Source organism: Castor canadensis, chromosome 16 (genome assembly GCF_047511655.1).
Source record: "Castor canadensis chromosome 16, mCasCan1.hap1v2, whole genome shotgun sequence".
In the NCBI taxonomy this organism is placed as follows: Eukaryota; Metazoa; Chordata; class Mammalia; order Rodentia; family Castoridae; genus Castor; species Castor canadensis.
The window spans coordinates 1,767,511-1,784,741 of NC_133401.1; the positions used below are offsets into that span (position 1 = coordinate 1,767,511).

General features: G+C 49.2%; 1 protein-coding gene and 2 non-coding genes across 4 annotated transcripts in view; 1 reads left to right on the plus strand and 2 right to left on the minus strand.

Moving 5' to 3' along the window:
- Positions 1 to 607: 607 nt before the first annotated feature.
- Gpatch1 (G-patch domain containing 1) overlaps positions 608 to 17,231 on the minus strand; it is a 38,005-nt gene continuing 21,381 nt past the window's right edge. The window contains exons 11-20 of one of the 2 annotated variants that reach the window (XM_074058850.1): positions 16,781 to 17,077; positions 15,550 to 15,728; positions 14,997 to 15,124; positions 13,327 to 13,463; positions 12,879 to 13,045; positions 10,203 to 10,416; positions 8,606 to 8,716; positions 6,204 to 6,301; positions 4,668 to 4,816; positions 608 to 882 (exon numbers count right to left, since the gene is read on the minus strand). In XM_074058850.1, the coding sequence (XP_073914951.1) occupies positions 852 to 882; positions 4,668 to 4,816; positions 6,204 to 6,301; positions 8,606 to 8,716; positions 10,203 to 10,416; positions 12,879 to 13,045; positions 13,327 to 13,463; positions 14,997 to 15,124; positions 15,550 to 15,728; positions 16,781 to 17,077 (1,511 nt within the window). In that variant the 3' untranslated portion in view covers positions 608 to 851. Of the gene's footprint in view, positions 883 to 4,667; positions 4,817 to 6,203; positions 6,302 to 8,605; positions 8,717 to 10,199; positions 10,417 to 12,878; positions 13,046 to 13,326; positions 13,464 to 14,996; positions 15,125 to 15,549; positions 15,729 to 16,780; positions 17,078 to 17,231 lie in introns of both variants that reach the window. The other variant, XM_074058849.1, reaches the window with a different exon arrangement.
- Positions 1,098 to 1,224, plus strand: LOC141418378 (small nucleolar RNA SNORA40). Its single transcript, XR_012443028.1, has one exon. It is a non-coding gene; the product is annotated as a small nucleolar RNA SNORA40 (small nucleolar RNA).
- On the minus strand, positions 5,861 to 5,990 carry LOC141418345 (small nucleolar RNA SNORA42/SNORA80 family). The gene has a single exon (XR_012443002.1). It is a non-coding gene; the product is annotated as a small nucleolar RNA SNORA42/SNORA80 family (small nucleolar RNA).

A 17,231-nucleotide genomic window follows, 5' to 3' on the forward strand; every position in this document is an offset into this window, starting at 1 on the left:
ACTATTTGCCTGGGCTGGCTTTGAACCATGATCCTCCTGATCTCTGCCTCCTGAGTAGCTGGGATTACAGGCGAGAGCCACCAGTGACCAGCTTAGTTTTTCTGTTTTTTTTTTAAATGTGGTGGTGGTACTGGGGAACTTTCCAGTTTCTTTCACAGGGTAAAAACCTCTGCACTTGCTACTTGCTTCCTTTGCTCCCCGCTGGGTGCTGGGGACAGAGCCCGGGGCTGACACAGACTGGGCAAGCGCTCACCGCTGAGGGGCACCCAGCCCCACACTTGCTCTCTGGGGAGGCATGAGATGCCTCGAGCAGGGGCCCAGAGTCAGGAGGCCTGGGCAGTGAGTGCACATTCTCCCACTTGGTCTCGATGTCCATGTCAGATGCCTTAGTGACACCCACCCTTGGGGTACGAGGCCCAGCCAGGGCACCCTGCTTGCTGTGCTCCTGGCCACCACCAGCAACCCAGAACGGGAGGGAGATCAGCCGTCCACACCCACGTCCTTCATTGCCCTCTCTGGACACAGAGCTCTTTACAGCAAAACCAGAGGAAAGCCTTCACCTTTCATTTCGTTTTAAATTGTCCTGGAAATTAACAAATCAAGTGGAAAAATAGAAAAACGCCTCTTTAATTAAGCCGTTCAGTCTGAATTTTCCTCTCTGACACCAACTGGAGTTAAAAATAGAAGTCAATTTCTGCAACCTTTCAAGGCAGCCTTTGAAATGCCAAGGTTTTAAAAATTATTTTACAGCAGGAATTTACATATAAATACAATCTGTACAATGCACTCAGCAATCAGTGGGCATCCATCACAGGGAGATGTGACGGGGGACAGGCCAGCGCAGAGTTCAATTACTGCCTTCTTAGTGGGAGACGCTTCAGCCTGGAAAAGAAAGCAGAACAGATGAGGTGAGTTAGATAGGAACTGAAAAGCCAAATGGCTGGGAACAGCCTGAGTCGCAGTGCGCCAAACGCAGGGGACGACCACCCGCCATGAAGCCAGGTCTAATCCTGACCTCAAAAACAGCCACATTCTGAATTAGGGTCTCTTCACTCACTGCACGACCTCTGACAACGAACTGAAACGTGTTTTTGCATGGCGCTTGTGTGTGGTTTTGCTTAACTTATGCACAAAGGCTTACAGACAGTGCAAAAAATAAATCCTCTTCAGCAACCCCGAACTCATTGTATACTATGAGTTCTGACACATACAAGAAGAAATATGGTGAGGAAAGAAAAAGGAAAACCAAAAACATGTTCACTCCAGAAAAGCTCAGGGTTGTGAGGTGACGGCCACTGTGCCCAGAGCAGAGCTGGGTCACACTGGTCCTGGGTTCGTGCTCCCCACAGAAAGCCGAATGTGTGACAATAGAATAGACAGACAGCGGTTATTTGCAGGGAGAAAGGGAAAAGCAAGATGGAACCAGCTCCTGCTGCCTAGGTGACAAGAGGAGTCACCTAAGCCAGCATAGGAGAGCCCCATCAACCACACAAGGGATTCCTTTAGGGCTGGGGCATGGCTCAGTGGTAGAGCACTTGCCTGCATGTGTGAGGCCCTGGGTTCCATCCCCAGCACCACAAAACAAAACAACTAAAGAAAACATGAGGCTGGCAGAGTGGCTCAAGCAGTAAGAGCGCCTGCATAGCAAGTGTGAGGCCCTGAGTTCAAACCCCAGTGCCAAAAAAAAAAAAAGAAAGAAAGAAAACATGATTCCTTTCAATGAAATTAAGAACTGGCAAGAGTAGCCAACAGTGATGGAGCCAGGGGAGCGGTCATCTCGGGGAGAGGGAGGTTGAGGGGGAAGCACAGGACTTTAGAGCCAGGGCCACCTTGACTGGTGCTCACTCATGGCGGTGCTCAGGCAGTGGACTGTGCACACTCTTGCATGTGTGTGCAATCAAAGCTCACCAAACCGTATGGTTCCATGTCTGTGGTCTTCCAGAACATATGTCCATAGTAAGTACAGACATAGCTCACACTGAGTGACAGGGACAAGTGAGGTCTCCTGGAGACAGGGGTGGGGACAGACTGCAAGTCCAACCAGAACACAGCCATGAAAGGAAGTGTCAGGGATGCAGAAGACAGACACGGCTGGGCAATGCACACAGGTGGGGTGAGGTGCAGTGGCTGTGATGAGGGCCCTCCAGGCTCCTCGGGGACGGCCAAGGAGGCTGAGGAAGTGTAGCTCCGGCAACCACCACGCACCACACCCCAACCCTCCCTCCCCCGCCAGGTCTTCCGCAGACAATGTGTGGTGCGAATCCCAGCCTTTTCCTGGGAAGCATCCCCAAGGTCCATGTGGTACAGGCTTGGTCCCCAGCTTGTAGCGCAATTGGTGGAAACTTCAGGAGGTGGGGTGCAGAGGGAGGGTCTTTAGGTCATGGGGTGTGTCCTCAGAGGGGATGGCAGAGCCCAGCCCCGTCTTCTTGCTGTCTTTTCACCTCCTGGTCACGAGGTGAGCAGTTTTGCTCCACCTATGCTCCTGCCATGACGTACTGCCTCCCCACAGGCCCAAGACGACAGGGCCAACTGATCATGCACTGGAACCCCAAAACTGTGAGCTAAGCAAGCCTCTTCTCTTTCTAAGTCAGTTGCCTCGCAGCTGTTACAGTGGTGGGCGCTGACCCCACAGCTCACATGAGCTTCACAGAGGGCGGAGGGAGACACTCGTTGCCCTCTAGGTAGTAAAGTGTGAAGTGCCACCCTGCGCCCTGGTGTCCTGCCCACCCTCTTGGTGGGCACTGAGGGGCCTCCCTGCGTGGCCCATGTGCAGGTGCAAGCTGTCCCTCAGGAGGTGGCCAACACTGACCGAGTGGTGACATGAGGTGTGGGAACGTTGTATGGTCTGGACAGTGACATAACCCCTGTGCCTGGCTGTCCCCATGTGTGGGGGGACAGGCTTAGACCTCACAGGTGGTGCCAGGATGAAGTGCGCTCGCACCGCGGGCGCCTCCCACCCGCCTCTGCTCACACGGGAGGCGGAGGAGGAAAGGGACAAGAGTTGCACAGTATCTTCAGGAGTAAGGGATTAATTAGAAATGCTCCTGCCCTTGGGATTTTAGAACTGTGCATTCTAAAGAAATGAAAAGGTCTCTCCAGAGGGCAATGCCGTAAGGATACAGTAATCAGAACAGGTGGACAGAAAATACAAAATGCTTAAGAAGTCATACTAGAGCATCCATAGGCCCAGGGATTCAGAACAGGACTGAATTACACTGCCTTAATGAGATATGACACCGGGTGGGGCACAGAGGCCCAGGCTCACCCCTGATGTTCCCCTCCATCCTGGGCTGCAGCTGGGCCACCCATCCCGGTTCCAGGTGACCAGGTGGCCCATACACCTGCTCTGGCCCATGATCTGTGAGAGGAAGTGATGATGGAGAGCTGCAAGCAGGCCCATAGCAGCTTTCAGTGCCGTCATCCAACCCTGCCCTCTCCTATGGAGACCGCGTGCTCAGTGGGAGCAGACGGGGATCCACAGCAACTTCCTCCATGGTGGCTCGTGGTGCTGAGCCACCACACGTGGGGTTCTTTTCAACTGCAGCTCACTGGGCTGGTGGCTCAAGAGGTACAGTGCCTGCCTAGCAAGCACAAGGCCCTGAATTCAAGTCCCACACACACACACACAAAAAGTAAAAAATTCAGTTGCAGCTAGCATACTCACTCTGACAGCACACGGGCTCAGAAAAGAAGAATGAAGAAAGGTAGATGGAGAAAAGAAGTAAGCTAGATGCTTTCCTTACTCTGTTCACACAAACAACAAAGAGAAGTTCCAAAAAGATTAAAACAAAACTATACAAGTATTAAGGTGGCATCAGGCACGGTGGCACACTCGGGAAGCCAAGCCAAGGCAGGAGGATGAGATCCAGGCCAGCCAGGGCTACAGAGTGAGACTCTGTCAATAAAAAAAAAAAAAAAAAAGAAGGAAGAGAAGAGGGGAGGGAGGAGGGGAGGGAGGAGGGGAGGGAGGAGGGGAGGGAGGAGGGGAGGGAGGAGGGGAGGGAGGAGGGGAGGGAGGAGGGGAGGGAGGAGGGGAGGGAGGAGGGGAGGCACTCTGGCAGTACTTACTCATCACAAATGTTTCTACCCCTACAAATGTACGCCATGGGATTACATTTATAACAGGAGTGTGCAGGGAAAATCGTGCGTAAGGGCATGTGTGTATGTGTGTGGTTGCACAAGTCTTGAAGGTTATGGCAAAACAAGGGCAGAGGTTACTGTGGGAGAGTGAGGTGGGGGAATTGGTCAAGGCCCCTTAAAGCTCATCTGTATGGTCTGAATTTTCGTCAGAATAATATATTCACAAATTATTTGTGGAATGAACTATTACAATTTTTTAAGGGCTTGTTAATATACAAATTTCTCATTATCATGTTTACAAATGCACCAAGTACCCATCTAGCTTTGAAAATCTTCATGGGCCAGGCACCAGTGACTCACGCCTGTAATCCTAGCAACTTGGGAGACTTAGATCAGAAGGATCAAGGTTTGAGGCCAGCCTAGGCAAATAGTTCAAGAAACGCTATCTCCAAAATAACCAGAGCAAAATGGACTGGAGGTGTATACAGCTCAAGCGGTAGAGCACCTGCTTTGCAAACAGAAAGCCCTGAGTTCAAACCCCGGTTCTATCAAAAAAAAAAAAAAAAAAAAAAGTCTCCATGGCCTACCGTTTCAGCAGCTCCTGGGGTGACAGGTCTGAGGGACCCTCCTCATCACTCTGGCTGTCACTGCTGTCAGTGCCCTCAGAACTGCTACTTTTCTCTGACTTCTTAATTTTTTGCTTGCTTTTGTGTTTGTGCTTCTTGTGTTTCTTTTTCTGGAAAAACAAGAGTGGTCACAAGTGGAAACAAGCAGGCGTCTTCCTTCCTTCCCATCTTGGCACAATGAAAAGCTAACTTGGCACTGGGAGGTAGGTCAATGGCAAAGTGGTTGCCTAGCATGCAGGAGGAGCTGGACTCCATTCCCAGCACAGGGGGTGCTGGCTGAGACTACCCCAGACACGCATTTGGTTGCTGGTGTTACCCAAAAACAAAATGAAAAATCTTTTAAAAATTAAGATAAAATGAAACAAAATCAAAGCCCTCCATTAGAGTGAGCTCTGGCTGCGCACTTCCCCCATACACCCTGACAGGGCTGAACCTCTGCCACAGCCACAGACAGGACCTGCTTGACACTCAGCCCCCACAGCAGTGAACCTGAGTGCAGCTGGGAGCAGCTCAAAGAGCAGCAGGCAAAAGAGACAAACAGCAGCACTGGTTAGGACACAGGGACTCCTTCTCAAACCTGTCTGCGCTGCACTGGCGTTTTCCATGCATGGGAACCGGAACCTTAGTCACCTTCTACCCAGGAGCCCTGTCCTGTGGTCACCGACACAGAGCCATTTCTAATCTGTTCTACTCTCTGGGTGCCTAACAGTAACAGCGACAAGGTTAGAAGTCTTAGGGACTTGGGCAGTTAGCTGAGAGGTGCCGGCAGAGCCTGCCACTGCTCCTGTGTTTCCTTGACATCACAGGGTGAGTCATCTACTGAAACCTCATTGTGACGGCAGGGCTGTGGTGCAGCTCAGAGATAGCGCTCTTGCCTAGCAAGACTCTAGGTTTCATCTCCAGTACCACAAAAAAGTACTCAAGAAGTGTTCAAAATAATACCTCCATTTAATATGGAACAATCAATGCATACTGGTTTTTGTTTTTGGCTGCACTGAGGTTTGAACTCAGGGCCTCATGTTTGCTAGGCAGCTGCTCTTACGACTTGAGCCACTCCACCAGCCTCAATGCATACTATTTGGTTATTTAATACTCAATCTTCACGCTCCCTGAAAAGCCTCTTTCCTTCTTTTTAATCTTCACCATTTTTTCCCCACTGTGCAACCCGCTTCAGTGCCAGCAGCTGATGGCAGAGGCCAGGCAGTGGTTCGGAGCCAGTCTGCTGTGGCACGGTCACTGTGAGAGGCCCAGGGGGACAGGCCTGCCATAAATCCAGACACATGCATGCATAATTACTTCTTAAAGTACAGCTCAACAAATCAACATGCGCTGCTCTGAAGGAAAAACAAAGCTTCTGAGAAACGAGCATTGGCCATGAATGCCCCACCTTAGCAGGGAGCACCTCTCCTCCACTGGCTTCACCAGTCACCCCAGGGGCTCATTTGCACCCCAGAAGCAGCATCAGACCCACCAGCCGACACCCCTCCAAGCACGCACCTTCTCTTTCTTCCGTCTGTGCTCCTTCTGGGTCTTGTGTTTGTCTTTGTTCTTTTTATGTCTCTCCTTCGGAGGGGTCTGGAGCCTCTGCCGAGCATCTGAAATGCAAATGTGATACACATGGGGCCTCCAGGGAGGACAAAGCCTGACTGTAGAACAAGTCATGCCCACGACAGCTGGGAGCATGTTAGAGCACCAGCTCCTGGCAGACAGCTCAGTACGACATGCTTCAGCACCCGCTTCAGACGTTAGGAGGAAGCTGCCAGAGGCCTCAGTGTAAGCACACGCAGCCCCACACGCTGTGCCGTCGCCAATCGGCCCGTGACGTCAGGTGAAGATGGATCAGAGCAGAAGCCCGCGAGCCCGCTGACACTAACTCCAGCTCAGACACAGGCCAGATCTCAGCTTTGGGGCCGCTCCTCTGTAAAATGGGGTGACAAGGAATCCGACTTGGGCAGGGACAGGGGGAGGAGGGCGGGGACCAGCCACAGGCCACTGCCTGGTGGAGGGGCTCAAGTGGTAGAGTACCTGCCTAGCAAGTGCAAGGCCCTGAGTTCAAACCCCAGTGCCGCAAACACAAAAGTCAGTTCTTCATGTCACTCTCTCTTTACAAAGCACATGTGCAAGAAGTTGTCTTGAAAGTGAAAATACTAAAAAACTGCCATCAAAACAACAGAATGAGCTGGGTGCCAATGGCTAACACCTGTAATCCTAGCTACTGGGAAAAGGCTGATGTTGGCAAGATTGAAGGTTGAGATCAGCCTGGGCAAATAGTTCTCTAGACCCCATCTCCAAAATAACCAGAGCACAATGGACTAGAGGTGTGGCTCAAGTGGCACAGTGCCTACATCGAAAGCATGAAGCTCTGAGTTCAAATCCCAGTCCCACCAAAAGAAAAAAAAAAAAAAAGGAATAGATTTGAGATGTCTCCAGAGTGTGGACAGTTTCCAAACACAACTAACACGTGCTTAAAATGTCTAGTATTCTAAAAATTTCAGAATTTGACCTTCCCAAACTTTTTTGTTTTGTTTTGGTGGTACTGGGACTTGAACTCAGGGCCTCATGCTTTCTAGGCAGACACTCTACCACTTGAGCCACTCTGCCAACCCTGGTTTTGTTTTGTTTTGTTTTAAGCAAGGAGCAACCGAATGATAAACACTTTTTCTCTAGTTTTTGTGGTGCTGGGGATCAAACCCAGGCCCTTCCACATGGAGGCAAGCTTTCTACCACGAACTACATCCTCAGCCTCCAGAGACTTTTACTTTCAATGCTAGCTTTTGAAAAGCCATTTTCCCTAAATGACCTGTCTACTAAACTGTTGCTATCAGGGGTACTGAGCTGAGAACCAGGAAAGGGACATAACTTGCTTAGTGATCAAGTACTGACACCAGATTTAAACTAAAAACCTCAACAGCCAAAGCAAATGCGAAATACTGCATTTGCTTTGACTCGCTGCAATCTTTCTGAGCGTTACACTTTGTGTGTGTGTGTGTGGTGGAGTTTGAACTCAGGGCCTACACCTTGAGCCACTCCACCAGCCCTTTTTTGTGATGGGTTTTTTGAGATAGCGTCTTGAGATCTAAATGCCTGGACTGGCTTTGAACCAAGATCCTCTTGACATCTGCCTCCTTAGTAGCTGGGATTACAGGTGTGAGCCACTAGCACCCAGCTAAGCTTCATACGTCTTTTCTCTGCTTTTCATCATGTCTTTGAAAGCTAGGTTAGTAACCAAACCAATATTTACATGGGTGCAATGGGATGATACGGTATTCTGTAGCTGAGCCATGTTATCAGATATTTTGTTAAGTCAGCCTTCAAAGAGATGATAAAAACTCGTCTAAATATTGTGACAGGAGATGTCAACAGAAGATGGCACTGCTCAGAGTGGCCATCAGACACTGGGGGCAGGGCAGGCTGTACGTACTTCTGAAAGAACAGTGGCCAAAGTTTAGAAGAGCCTCACACTACTCTTCTCGCTCAGTTCCCCTCCCATCTTCGTATGCCAGATTCGTACTTCTTAAGTGACAATTTTTTTTTTTTAAAGACAGGGTCTCACTCTGTAGCCCAGGCTGGCCTCAGACTCAGGATCCTCCTGCCTCCTCAGCCTCCCGAGTGCTGGGATTACAGGTGTGCGACAAAGTTTAAGATGCTAGGGTCCTACCACACACACCCAAAAGCTGGAAAGGAGAAAAAGCTGTAAAGCAGCAGCTGTTACTCAGGTATTAGGTAGAGGCAATGAGCTTCAAAATCAAACTGAGACCAGAGCAACCAGAAATAAGCCTGCAGGTGTGGGGGCCACAGGCTGGGTGTGAGGGCAGGCGTCACAGCGCAGTGAGAGCTGTCACATCTCAGCAGAGACACAAGCTGGAGCCAGCAGGTGAACTGAGGCGCTCTGGACTCACTGGGGCAGAAGACAGGTGGCAGCCGAGGGCCGAACTCTTCTCGTTCATCGATCTGCATCTTTTGTATCGGGAAGGGCAGTGGGGCGAGTTCACTGTGCTCCAGCTTGCTAGCTGAAAGACATGAGGGCGTTCACTTCATTCACTTGCCAAGATCAGAGTGTGTAACATTCAATCAATGTCTTTTGTCACTCAGGGGCTTGTCTTCTCTTTGCTCAAGTAGCTCCTCCAGGGCCGAGCACACACGAGGGAACATGGCAAGTCCACCTCTGTGCCATGGGCACCGTGACTGGGAAGTCAGCCACAGCCAAGCGCACGCAGGGCTGCCACACAGGCACACACCCCACATTGGCCAGCTGAGAACAAACAGAGATGAAGACCATGGTCTTCTGGGCACCCTACACACACCCGAAAAAACCGGGATGGTTACTTCACTAGGCTCTGGCAACTCACACACAATCCCAGCCGCTTGGGATGCAGAGACCAGGAGGGTCTTGGTTCAAAACCAGACCCTGCAAATTGAAACCCCATCTCCAAAATAACCAGAGCAGGGCTGGAGGTGTGCGCCAAGCAGTAGAGCACCTTCTTTGCAAGTGCAAAGCCCTAAGTTCAAACCCCATGACACCAAAATAATAATAATAGTAAATCAGGAAGCTATCAGGGAGCAGGCATGGTGGTGCACACCTGTAATCCCAGCTGCCACAAGACTGAGGCAGGGGGGTTGTGAGCTCCAGGCTGCCCTGGGCTACATGGGAAACCCCATCTCAAAAAACAAAACAAAACAAACAACCCCAACAACAAAAATAAATAAATAAATTATCAATGAGGGAAAAAGTGAAAATAAATCATGTTCACATTAATAATCACATTATTTAAACAAATTACCACATTTTCAAATAAAAAGATAAAAACAAAACTATGCAAAGAGTTCACAGAGGTTACTTCTAGAAAATGAGATTACAATGGACTTAAGCTTTCTGCTTTTCTATACTTTTAAAATTCAAGAATATATGACCTTGTTATAAAAAAAAACTAACAGAAAGAAAGGGTGATAATTGCAATCACCTAAAAATACATAAGAATTTATATTTCTACATAACTTTTTGATTAAAGACCCTCAAAACTATACCCAGTTCAGCACAGACTGAGAGCAGGCAGCCCACTCTAAGACACAGGAGAAATTCTGTCCACCAGCCAAGCGTCTGGAAGTCTCTGACCCCGCAGGAGCAGGCAGCCTGTCCTGTGTCTGCAGTTTCTGGTGGGAAGGAGAACATCAGGCCAGGCTGCTGAGCAGCGTGGCACCCGCGGGGATGAGCGCATACCCCCTTACCAAGGACAGCCTGTGACCACTGATGCCCACCTGCCGGGACAGCCCCTGGTGCTTCATACCCAGTGCCTTCCCACAATCCTGGCACCTCCTCCCTGCCAGCCTGAGCAAAAGCCCTCGCTCTCTCTCTCTTTTCTTTTGCGTGCACACACGCAAAGCTTTCTACGTCTATGTGATATCACACTCACTGGTTGCTAACCACCCTGATCTTAGGATCTGAGATGGAAGACTGCACCATCACCTTTCCTTTCACCCTCCAGCCCAACGTACTACCTGCCACAGCTGAGGCTCCCCCCGTGTCCGTCTCTTGGACACTTTTGAGCTCGGCCTCCTCGGCGCCCTCCTGGTCATCCTCACTGTCACCCGGCTCTTCCTCGGAGGATGAGGACTTTTCCTCTGAGGAGCTGGCAAAGATGGCTTTGAACAAGTCCATGGCTGGGCGGCCTCCTTCCTCTACCGTCTGCGAGCCCTCGGCTCTGTCTACAGCCTGTATCGACAGTGAGGTAAGAGTCAAGAGCGGACAAGGCACCCGAGGCTCTAGAACACACACACACACACACACACACGCTGAAATTCACACCTCTGTACACAGCCTCACACTGCCTAACCAAGCTGTGACTCCCACGCAGCATTTGTTTTGGGGGATTTCTCTAGAATGTTCGGATAAGGCAGGAGCTGCTTAGTGACTGGTCACTAGTCAGAACAGCAGAGGACCCAGGACAGTGAAGTAGAGCACCATGCCTCTGCCTTATCTTCAAAAGCCTGTCTCTCCAAGCCTTCAGGGCCAGCATTAAAAGTAATGAAGAGAGCTGGGTGTGTGGTGCGCACCTGTAATCCTATACTTGGAAGGCTAAGGCAGGAGGACTCAAGTTCAAGGTCAGTCTAGGCTAGTGACAGCCCATCTAAAACAACAACAAAGTAACAGAGACTGCCTGCAGGAAGTACTGAAGAAAAACCTTTGGGGCCTCACAGGGTGGAAGCCAGGAACACATGAATAAAATGGTCATAGATTCCCTCTGCAATTACACATTATCCTTCTTAAAGTTAGCCCGGGTGGTGGACAGTCAGACTGACAAAGGAAAGAGGCAGTAAGTCTGCACAAACCCAACTCAGTACACAGGGAGTGCAAGGAGCGAAGGTATGAAGACAGGGCCACTGCTGTCCATCAGCTTATCACCAGCAGGGAACGCATGGCCAACCTAAGTGTAAGCAGCGGTGACAAACAGGAGAGCTCCAGGATCTGCTCCAGGACCTGTCAGCCTTCCCTGCTACCTCTGAAGAGCCCAGGTCAGAAATGATGAGAGATGTCAGAGACGCCCTAGTGGGTGTGCAAGGCTGGGCCTGGACTCTGCTACCCAGCTTTTCTCAGTCTTGACCAGTGACCAATTTGGGCTACACAGTGACACCCTGTCTCAAAAAAACAAAAAACAAGCTGGGGATCGGTGGCTCACACCTGTAATCCTAGCTACTCAGGAGGATCACAGTTCGAAGCCAGCCCAGGTAAATAATTCTGGAGACCCTATCTCAAAAAAACCCATCACACAAAAGGCCTGATGGAGTAGCTCAAGGTGTAGGCCCTGAGTTCAAACCCCAGTACTGCCAAAACAACCAACCAACCAAAAACCCAAGGAACAAAAAGAAGTAAAAAGATGGAAAAATATATACTAGACAAACCTAACCAATGCAAAAGAACATTACCAGGGATAGAGCGTGTCGATGCGTAATGATTCACCAAAAAGATATAAGCACCCTGAGCGTGTACCCACCTAACAAGACAGCGTGAAGGTACGTGAAGCAAAAGCCACTTTGGAAGACACTTGGGCAATGTCTTACAGCTCGGTACACTCGGATGTGACCCAGAAACACCACTGCAGCTATTCACTCTAGAGAAATGAACACTAACCCTGCACCTGCACATCCATTCCCAGCAGTCTCACTGGTGAGGGCCAAAGGCTAGAGAGAACCCACACGTCCTCACTGGGTGAACGGTCAGTAAACTCTAGGCCATGGTGCCCGGGTTCAATCACCAGCACTGCAGAGATAAAGAATACGCCACGGTGGTACACCCATACGATGTGACACTGTTCAGCAAAAGTGAGGAGTGACACACAGGCACACACATGCACACATGCACACACACACAATACTGATGGTTCTCAGAGGCAGCAGCTGAGCGAAAACACTCGTCTCAAGGCTGTGTATGTACACAGCCTGATTCCTTTATAGGATGTTCTGGAAGGAGTAAAACACAGAGACAGACACATCAAAGGCTGACAGGCTGGGGTGGGAGGCTGGCACGGGGACAGCCCGAGGGGGTTTTCGGAGGTCAGGATCATCGGCAGCCTGACTGCCAGTGGCTCAGTGAATCTGAACATGTTGAAACTCTCTGAACTACACAGTGAAAAGTCAGTTTTGATGCTTGAGGCTATTATTAGAAACTAAACCGATGTTTATTAGGTTTAATTTTTAACTATTAGAGCAATAACTTAAAAAATGGATATGTTTGGTATTTCCTCCACACAAAAAGGATACTTATTATTTGGAGAATTATATTTCCAATATGTGCACAATGAATTTTGCCTCAAGGATCAATGCTAAGTGAAAGCACTCTAGGCAGAGTGACAGGAATAATGATAGAATCGTTGGGCTGTGGAACAGGCATCAGCCAACTACAGCCCAACCTACCTGCTGCCTGTCTCTGTAAATAAAGTTTTATTGGCACATGGCATCTATGCTCATCTATGTTCTTGCCTATGCTTCCCTTCCCACTGGGCAGCACGACTGAGTAGCTGTGATGGGGACTGTACAGCCCACAAAGCCTAAAGAACTTACACCCTGCCCAGCACAGAGGCTTGCTGAGCCCTGCTATCCTGCACTCAAGTGGTGAGGACCTAAGAAATGGCCAAGGCCACGGTCTACCTGCGATGACAGCCTGGAAGTCCCAAATACCTTGTCTGAAGGCGGCTCCAGCGCACGCTCCTCCTCTTTGCTTACTTGGGGACTGGCCTCTTGCTTAGGTGGACCCACTTTTGATCTAGCCAGACTTAAAAACTCGCTAATGGAATCTTCTTTCTTTTCTGGCTTAGATGTGTCCCATCGGGATGGTTTCCTGGATTCTGGAAGGTGAGAATGGACATAACAGTGTGTGTTCTTCACCTGCTCAGAGCATCAGCGCATCTTCGATGGGCCAGGCACCGGGCAAAGCTGGGGACGTGGCACGAGCAGACAGAGCCTCCCCAGGGGGTACATATCAGGACCCTTACACCCTGAACCGATCTGTGGCTCCCAGCAACTCTGAACTGAGGGAGGAGAGTCTGTGCCATGTGTATCTTCAGGACTGCACTGCCCTCTGCTTCCCAACAGATGAAGGGCTGAGACCCTGGTCAGCCCTACTCACTGTTGGATCCATGGTTCTGTGGCACTTTCTCACTCGGTGCTGGAGTTGTAGGCAAGGAGGTTGGCTCTGGGAGTGTCAGGAAGTTGAAGACTGAGTATTTGTCACGTTTCACTCTTGGTAAGCCAACTAAAGTTGAACTAGAGGTTGAAAAGAAAACAAGACATTTTTTGTTTTTGAGACAGGGTCTCACAATGTAGCCCAGGCTGGTCTCAAACTCACCATCCTCTTGCCTCAGTTCCCAAGTGCTAGAATTACGGGCATGTGTCACCATAAAAGACATTTTTTGGGGGGAGGAGGGACTGGGGTTTGAACTCAGGTCTTCACACTTGCAAAGCAGGCACCCTACTACTTGAGCCACACCTCCAGTTCATTTTGCTCTGGTTATTTTGGAGATGGGAGTCTTGAGAACTATTTGCCTGGACTGGTTTCGAACTGTGATCCTCCTGATCTCAGCCTTCCAAGTAGCCAGGATTACAGGTGTGAGCCACTGGTGCCCAGCAAAAGACACACCTTTAAGAACAACTGCTAGGATGAAATCTACTTCCTATAAAGCCTCCCATCACATTCTCCACCCACTCTCCCACCTGACTAAAGGGTCCCCTAGGGGTTCCCACTTCTCAAAGAAGTTCAGGAATTTAGAATGGCTGAGTAGGGAGCCCAGGAGTCTTTTCTTATCAGTGTAAGGGCTAGCACTTAATTTTGAAAGGCAGCTATGCTTACCACTATACCACAGTGCTCGTTTTGACAACACAGACACTAAAATTGGAATGATACAGAGATAACCACCAATACCACATGAGAGCTTAATTTCTTTATTTGTTTGGTGCTACTGAGGTTTGAATTCAGGGCCTCACACTTGCTAGGCAGGTGCTCTACCATTTGAGCCATTCCACCAGCCCTGTTTTGGGTTGGGTATTTTTGAGATAGGGTTCTCAAACGAATTGCCCAGGGCTGTCTTCCAACCACCAAAACTATCCTCCCAATCTCTGCATCCTAAGTAGCTAGGATCACAGGCGTGAGCCACTTATACCCAGCTAGAACTTAATTTTGAATCTAGATTTCTACCAAGGAAAAGTTCCATCACTAAAAAACACACCTAGACTTTCTGACAAAGTCTGATTCAACAGTATGAGATTTCTTACAGTCAAATAAGAGAGTGTTAAAAAAAAATTGGGGGTGGGGGGCAGTACTGGGGTTTGAACTCAGTGCCCCATGCTTTCTAGGCAGGCGCTCTACCACTTGAGCTACACCCCAAGTTCAGTGTTGAACTTTTATAAGAGAATTTAAAAACATAGGTAACTGGGCTGGAGGTGTAGTTTGGTGGTAGAAAGTGTGCCTAACATGTACGGGGCCCTGCCTTCCATCCCCAGCATCTCAAAAAGAAGAAAAAACACAGTAACATTTTAAATGTAAATTGTATGAGCACTGTTAAAAAGATGGCAAACAAAGGCATTTTTTGTAACTGGACATGTCTGAGTCTGATCTTTATTTATGGAATAAAATTGACTATCTGGGTATCTGTTTAGCAATTAGTTACTAGAAGCTAAAGTAAACCTGCAAAATTTGCAACTCCAAAGCGTTTCAAGTGAGTTCATGCAGGAAAAGGGACTCCAGAAGGGCGTGTAAGGGAATCTGCTCCATACTGACGCACCACGGGCTTGCACACTTACTCTGGGTAGGGGTCGGGGACATTGAACCTCTTACACAGCAGCTTGTCTGGGTGCCACTCGAACGTGTCTCGGGTGAGCTTCCCAAACATCTTCATCTTCACCGCGGACTGCTTGTCAGTGAGGTCATTCTGGAAAGAGACGCGCACTTTCGCCAAGTGGTCATGCAATGAACCTGACCACTCTTCCGTTTAAATGTCACTCCCTGGGGCCTCCCCCAAGAATAAATAAGTACATTAAAAATAATAAAAATGGCAAGCAATGGTCTGGAATTGCAAGAGCTCATGCTGTCATTTTTTGCTTACGTGCCTTGGGAGCTGACACGTCAAACTGTGTCCTGCTCTACTACGCCCTGTGTATTTTGATCTTTTCACTGAGGGGCTTAGAATACTTAGTTGTACATGTCTTCATTTTAATATTCCCCCAGAGGCTTGGGCATGCAGCCCAGTGGTTAGGGAAAGCACACAACAAGTGCCAGGCCCTGCGTTCAATTCTCAACACAGCAGAAGAGAAAGGAAAGTAAAATTCACCAGGCAGGAACATGGTGGCAACAGACCTCTTGGTCCCGAGGGACTTGCACTTGACCCGAATCGTCATCCTCTTTGGCATGGGTGAACCTGGAGGACAAGGTTGAGTGCGAAGACACATACAGCTGGGCGGCCCGAGCAAACTCTTCCCGCTCACGGCCTCGCTCCCACTCGGTCATGCTGGAATCCAGGCAACGTTCCAGAGCATCTGAGGGACGGAGACAAGACACTGTCACTCCAGGCTTAAACAAGAACAGGTGGTGGGCGCCAGTGTCGCCCCTGAATTTCAGCGCAGCAGCGCACACCCGTACCCTTGCTTTCATGGATGTGCAGCGTGCTGGCGGTACTTCCCGGTCAATAGGGCCCTCTCCTTCAATTGTGACTCTTTTATCAAACTCCGCCTGCCATGCAGGGCACAGAAAGCATTTGGAAGGCTCGTGAAAGCATTAACCAAGGCCAAACCTTCAGAAGCAAGGAGCCCGACTTCATTCCCAGGTGTCTGTAAGTTTATCCCAACTAGCCGGGCACCAGTGGCTCACGCCTGTAATCCCAGCTACTCAGGAGACAGAGATCAGGAGGATCCAGGTTCAAAGCCAGCCCTGGGTGAACAGTTCCCAAGACCCTATCTTGAAAAACCCATCACAAAAATAGGGCTCATGTAGTAGCTCAAGGTGTAGGCCCTGAGTTCAAACCCCAATACCACCAAAAAATTTTTTTGAAAAAAGTTTATCCCTAATACATTCCTCTGTCTGGGCAGACAAACATTCCCTAAACCATTCTTTAATTTCACAGTGAAATATTAGGGGGCTTGCATTCTTAGTAGACAGTGAAGGCCCAGGAAACAGACTTCACATTCCCCAAAGATCTGTTTGTGAAAAACAACCCCTCTAATTTGATAACTTCTCACAAGAGCACTGTATAACAGCCACTGCTCTCCTCATTCTTGATGTAGTAACGTCATAAGTCAGTCGTTTGTTTGCCCAAAGATGGTTCAACAGCTAGCTATCCATCCATCCTTCCTTCCTTCTACCCATCTTCCTATTTATTTTGAGTCGGGGTCTCGCTAATTAGCCTAAATTGGCCTCAAACTCTTGATCTTCCTGCCTCTTCCTCCTGAGTGCTGGGATTACAGGTGTGCACCACCACCCAGCTTGTTCTTGCTTTCTAAGCAAAAACACTGGCAAAACAGGATACTTCAAGTTCACATGGGAATGGTAAGAAAAGAGAGAGAACCCCACCCTGCCCAGGCCTAGCACCCACCTTTCTGACCCTTCCTCATATGTACTAAGAACTCTTCATATCGCTTTTGCTTTTCTGGATCTTTAGCAAAAGGTTTGAAGTTGCTGGCTCTTGGCGTGGCTGTTCCACCACCCAAGTTCATGTGCCAAGAGCAGCGTCGAGGGTCCGGGGCGGAGGGCTGGGCCCTGCTATCTGCGGCGTTCTGGGCCAGACTCCTGGCTTTGAGCTGAGCTGCTTTCAGATCAGTTGCTTGCTTCATTTCTTTGATTCTCTCTCTATCTTTCTGGGACAGAAACTCTAGCACTGAAGTAGCTGAGCCTAAATTAAAACAGTAATAAGAAGAGATGAAGAAAAAGTCATAAGCTCTCTCTGTGAATACACAGTCAATGCTACAAATTTACATAACCACAGATTAAGGTTTATTGTTTAGTGTTTCATCAATATTCATCTATACCTGTGAAGTACACAGTAA